Source organism: Microtus ochrogaster, chromosome 6 (assembly GCF_000317375.1).
Source record: "Microtus ochrogaster isolate Prairie Vole_2 chromosome 6, MicOch1.0, whole genome shotgun sequence".
Classification (NCBI taxonomy): Eukaryota; Metazoa; Chordata; class Mammalia; order Rodentia; family Cricetidae; genus Microtus; species Microtus ochrogaster.
In genome coordinates, this window is record NC_022013.1 from 82,311,655 (window position 1) to 82,317,929 (window position 6,275).

A 6,275-nucleotide genomic window follows, 5' to 3' on the forward strand; every position below is an offset into this window, starting at 1 on the left:
TTAGATTTCTTACGAAATGCTCTTAAACATAAGATTACTTGGGATTATTTCTTTATTTTACTGTGACTAGTCCAACTTAAAGATGTAAGCCTTTAATTGAAGAAAAGGTCTTTTAAAAAACAAAGGTAAGTGCCTGCAGAGACCGGAAATGGAATACAGGCGGCTGTACAGGTCCTCTACTTAAGCGCCCTTCTTGGATAACTAGGAAGATCGGATTTGCTTTTTATATGCTGTAGTCTTAAGTAGAAGCAAACAACAAAGACTCACTAGACTGAAAGGTGACAGTGAAACAGGATAAGCAATTGAGGAACTCCTGTAAGGATTAAAAATATAAACTATTGTTCTAAGTGAAATAAGAAAAGGGATTCAAACAAACACATGCCATACAAGGAATACTCAGAGCCATTTTGATTACAGAAGGCATTTTTTAAAAATTAAAAGAGTGGGAAGGATGAGGTTAATGTAAAAAAACCAGAGGTAGAACAGAGGGATGGAGGCGGTGGAAGGATTCCAGTGGAAGCTCACCAGTAGATTTGAAAAGATAAACTCTTCCCACGAAAGCCTGAAGTTGCGGATGATAGGTGCCATTATTTTACAGTTTGAACGTGTGCTCCGTGCAGTGAAGTTTTTGTGTAGAAATGTGATAATGTCCACATGGGGACTATGCCAAACTTCTTATACAGAAATATTCGTGAAGATGTAGTTTATTGCTTCAGGCCTAGCTAGGGTTTGGTGTGTGGTGTATTGTTTGAAGGGCATACAGACAGCCGTTAGATAGTCCTTGAGGCCCACCGTCTCTGCTCTCTCCCAGAAGTATTTGTTTTAGGCCCACCGTCTCTGCTCTCTCCCAGAAGTATTTGTTTTGTTGTACTCTGTTTTTTGTTGCTTGTTGGTTTTGAGATAGGGTAGCCGGATTGACCTACAGTTGTGTTCACTTGCTTCGGCCTGTGAGTGCTGGGGTCACAGGTGTGCCCCACCAAACTTAGCCAGTTAAGGAGAAATGAGCAGATGTGCTCTGAGATGGTTTCTCTATGTAGCCCTGGCTGTCTTAGAACTCACTCTGTAGACCAGGCTGGCCTCAACCTCACAGAGATCTACCTGCCTCTGCCTCCTACATGCTGGGATTAAAGGCTTAGGCTAATGCTCAGCTAATGATTGTTTTTAAAAACATACCCTAGAATAAATGCCTCAGATACAATATCACACATGTTAGTTAATTGCCTATCTTGTCACCTATCCTTTTATGCCATCCACCTGCCTCAGCTCCATTCCTTTATTTTTCCTTGTTTTGTTGTACTCATTCATTCATATGTGCTTTTGAAATAGGATCTCACTAGGTAACCTAGGCTGGCCCTGAACTTGTGGTCTTCCTGCCTTACCCTCCTGAGCACTGGGGTTGTAGGCTTGTCCACCACTCCTGACTGTTGTTTTTATTCAACCTTCTGTCTTCTCTGCCTTCCCCTATTTGCTGAAAGTTTACCTGTTGCTATTTCCACACCCTCATTCGACTGCCCAGTTCCCTAAGTGAGTCTCACCTCCTTGCCATCTGTGTCTCACTTAGTACTTTATTTGTACATGGAACTCACTGTAGTCTGTCTGATGTATACTTGCCATTTCATTTTACTATATACTGGATTTCTAGCATGGTAGTTGAATAAGTTATTGAAAAAAAGTTTTGTTTTGTTTTGTTTTGTTTTTTGGTTTTTCGAGACAGGGTTTCTCTGTGGCTTTGGAGCCTGTCCTGGAACTAGCTCTGTAGACCAGGCTGGTCTCGAACTCACAGAGATCCACCTGCCTCTGCCTCCCGAGTGCTGGAATTAAAGGCATGTGCCACTACCGCTCAGCTAAAAAGTTAATTTTCTTCTACCATGAGTTCTGTATGGAATAGTAATGGCAGAAAAATAGCACTAGCCATTGGTTCCTTGGTTGTGCCTTTGACTCCCTGATCCCATGTTCTCTCTCTGGACCCAGACCCTCTGTGCTGTCTGTCTCTGCTAAATGTGCCTACATCTGCAGTTTGCCTCCTGTCCTCCCGACCTTGACCCAGCTGCCTCTGACATGCATCACCTTATTGCCCATTGAACTCAGCACAGTATGTCTTACCCCCATTCAGTCTGCCTGACCTCTGCCTCAGCTCATTCATTCTTAGTCAGTCCTTGCCCACAGAACTGGCCACTACTTCGGTGAAGTCATCTTATGTTTATACAAAGGACCATTCCTCCTAACAGTTTAATTTTGCCAATACTTACTGTACAAGTCATTCTAGACTGATCAGGGATCATCACCTTGAACTTGATCAAGAAAACATTAAGGGCTAGGCTTTGTCCAGGTACTATTAGGCTAGATTCTGTGTTTTCTTTTAACTAGTAAACACTGTGTATTTATTCTGAGTCAAAAAGAGAAGGCAGATTACAAGACTAACCCAGAGTTGGAATGAATGCAGTGAGAGGAAAATGGTATTCAAGGAGGTTTGAGACTCTTTTGGCATAATGGTTTGGCTTATAGCCCCCAGTTCTTATGAGATTCAGTCCCATTGCAACAGACATTATTTGAACTGTGGTCTTCAAAGATGTGAATCACTATTTTCGGGTCTGTATTGAAGCTCTGCGTGTGTGAACAATACCCTGGCAGGGAGTAAAGCTCAGCATGCTTGGCTAAGGATGTTCAGAAACTGTTCAAGTAGGAGAGGAGAGGGTTGGAAACCAGTGCAGTAAGCACTTGTTTCTTCTTCATTGATGTTATGCCTTCAGTTTCCCTATTGCAATTAAAATAGAAAGGGACATTTTGCTGCCCTTTGGTAATGATGAGAAAGTGTGACCTGGAAGCTTATTCCACACTGTGTCAACTCTTAGAAAAACAAAGCTTTAAGGTTAGAAAGAGCACACGAGAAAGAGCAGTCAGACTGAGTTCTTGGGGCTTGGGGACAGAATCAGGTTTGAGTGTAGACTTGGGTAACCCTTCCCTACTACTACTCAATACAGAATTGTGATGTCTGCATTTAATCCTAATTTCTTTAGCAGCGTGTGTGGCTCTTGTTGTATGGTGTATACTCATGTGTCTCCCTGGTTGCTCCGATTTCCCTCAGGACAGGGGTGTAGTCTGTTCTGACTCTAGCTTTGACACAGTGCCCTGATGCAGTAAGGATGCTTCTAAGTCTAGATATAAAGTGCTGTAGTCCAGAGCCTGTGCCGTGAATGCTCATGCCGAGCTCTGAGTCTTCACAGCAACTGTCATCCCCTCTCTACTATTTAGCTGATCTCTTTTTTACAGCTTTATAAAGTGCTAACAAGATTCTTTCTTGTAGGTAATTGATGAGATTTACCGTGTACTGAGATACGTCAATTCTACCAGAGCCCCTCAGCGAGCCCATGAAGTGCTACAGGAATTACGGGACATCTCCTCCATGGCCATGGAGTACTTTGATGAGAAGATCGTTCCCATTCTGAAGAGGAAATTACCAGGATCAGATGTGTCTGGAAGACTCATGGGCTCTCCTCCAGGTATCTTTTTGGTTTTTTCCTTTTGCAGACAGGGTTTCAGTATGTATCTGTACCCCAAGCTGGCAGCCGACCATGTTGGCCTCTGGAGCGCTGGGAACATGGCTGTGCACCACAGCACAGCAGCTCCCCTTGGCATGTGTCTCAGTTTTTTGTTTGTTTTGGTTTGGGTTTGTTTTTTGTTTTACTTAAATTATGCTCTCTAGATCCATTTCATGGCTAATTCATTGCATGAGGTCACAACTGCTGACTTAAAATGAATTTTTATTATAATAAACCCCCAAAACCTAAAGTAAGCTGAAGTGTTCCCATAGGAAACATGAACGATTAACCCTTGAGATACTTTCTCCACAGTTCCTGGACCATCTGCAGCCCTGACGACAATGCAGCTCTTCTCCAAGCAGAACCCTTCGAGACAGGAGGTCACCAAGCTCCAGCAGCAGGTTAAAACCAATGGTGCTGGTGTGACTGTCCTCAGGCGTGACATTTCTGAGCTCCGCACCAAAGTGCAAGAACAGCAGAAACAGCTTCAAGACCAAGACCAGAAACTGCTAGAGCAGACCCAGATCATAGGTGAACAGAACGCACGGCTGGCAGAGCTGGAGCGGAAGCTTCGAGAAGTCATGGAAAGTGCAGTAGGAACATCCTCAAGTTCTGGGCAGGGTGAGGACTCTCCTCGGAAACGAAGGAAGGCGACAGAAGCCATAGACTCTCTTAGGAAATCCAAACGACTTCGGAACAGGAAGTAAATTGGAATGTGGCTGTAGCTCTGGGGAAGATGTCTGTGGCTGGGAGTTTAAGCAGCTCTTCCTGTCAGGATACTGGAGCAACATGGCGTCCCTTAGGCTTCCAGGCGATCAGAACACAACTTACACTTGGCTCTTGTGGTTGGCGTCCCTTCTCGCGCTTCTCTGGTGGAGCTGATGCAGAGAACCTCTTACTTTGCAATAGATCTGTACTAACCAGACCCATGCTATCATGTTTGGGAGCTAACGTTTTTCCTGTGCAGATGATGTGTTAAGTTTGTCTGTTTCAGCATATATGCACATTACATACGGATTTTAACAAACCATTCTTGACAGACTCAAAGTTAAGTTTAATACATAAAATGTCCTGTTCACTTGAAAGAAAAAAAATCTACTTTTTAAATGGACACTATCTTGTTTTTTGTTTTGTTTTTTTTTTTTTTTAAAGGTTGACTTTTTGTTTGTTGTAAGTGACCTCTGTCTGGAATGTCTGAGAAGTTAATAGTGTGCTGTTGCAGTGGTGGGTAAGGAAGGCCCGCAGAGTGTTACTGTAGGGGCTCTACAGTACTGACTATATTTTTATAAGCTACTGGCAAGGGATGTTTCCAGTTATTCGATACATGCTTTCAGTTTTCCTTGGGGCCGTGGCCTACATCTGCATGGATGGATGCATGCATTGCCTAGTCAGCTCTTGCACTGGTGTCCATCTTGACCTCTGCACCACTTGCAGAGCTGCGCCTTCGCTTACTGTCTTCCTCTGCAGCAGCTTGCCTGGAGGGGAGAATTGGCAGTCCATTTGTCCTCCGGTTTCGCAGGCACAAGAGACTGTAGAGTCCATGATGTGCCCTTTCTCTGTAGGGTTCAGGTACACTGGCCACGCCTCTTTGTGTAGATGTCAGACCTCTGGGAAGCAGTCATGAGGCTGACTGTCACTATGCTCATGGGTCAACCATGACGAATAGGGACCCAACTGAAGGAAAGCTCCTTGAAGAAAATGTGCCGTGAAATTAGTTTGATCATTTCATATCTAAGGGCTGAGCCGGGTGAAGCCTTTGAATACCACTTTCGAGCTCCCGTGATAACTCTGACAGAAACTTTAGATTTCTTTGCACTGTTTTGAGCTCGTAACTGGAAAAGTGTGTCTTGCACTGTCCAACCTTCTGAGTGGTTACCTTCACACTCTCCAAATTGTGTAAAGTGGTTCTTTTCCCCGTTGTATATTTTTGAAACATCCAACAATCACTGTCCTATTTTATTTTAATGTACTAAATTATGTAGTTTTGTTCTTTTAACCATCTGTTGCTTTGGGCTTCAGTATTTATAGTAATTTAGCTGTGAGATAGTCAAAACTATCCCTTTCCAGGTGAAAGTTGACGCCTGTGGAGAACTAAGGTTTGGTAATCCCACAGTGGGAGGAAAGCATGAGGGTGTCCTCCGTCCAGCACGCTGTTTTGTGCATCCGGTAGGCTACTTTCACCGAGTGACACTTCCTGCCCCTTCTTAGGATTGTCCCCTCATGATCCTGCCCTTCCTTGGGTTTTGTTCAAGTCTGGCTTTGAAGGTCCGTTTACGATGTAGTGTGTTTCAGTGAGAATCCGCAACATGGCATCCAAGTGTCTCATGGTTTGTTGGGAAGGTAATTTTAAAATAAACAGTTTCCTAAAATGATTTGTCAGCCCAGGTCATCCATAACGGTCCTTGTCTAGAACTTGTTTTCTCAGCAGGTCTCACTTTTGCAATTCTAGGACGTAGCCATATCACTGTAGCCTTGGAGGAGGCCTATTGGGCACTCAGAGCTTGACTTTCTTAGTCTACTGTTGTGGTAGAAGAAGACTGGTAAGCATCAAAGTACAGGTTTTCAGAGTATAATCTTATGCATCAAAGAAATAAGCCTCAAATTAGTTCTTCAGTAACTAAAAGTTTCTTTCAAACTACATCTAACTAGCCTAAATGTAATCACCAGTCTTCCATTTGTTGATGTGAGTGCCTGGCTTTCACAGTGAGCATCCACAGTAAGAAGGGACATGTCTGC

General features: G+C 43.6%; 1 protein-coding gene across 1 annotated transcript in view; it reads left to right on the forward strand.

Moving 5' to 3' along the window:
* Positions 1-5,911, forward strand: part of Fbxo28 (F-box protein 28) — a 27,646-nt gene extending 21,735 nt beyond the window's left edge. Inside the window, exons 4-5 of the mRNA XM_005348934.3 lie at positions 3,305-3,500; positions 3,852-5,911. Coding sequence (XP_005348991.1) covers positions 3,305-3,500; positions 3,852-4,246 — 591 coding nt within the window. The 3' untranslated portion in view covers positions 4,247-5,911. The remainder of the gene's footprint in view (positions 1-3,304; positions 3,501-3,851) is intronic.
* Positions 5,912-6,275: the final 364 nt, after the last annotated feature.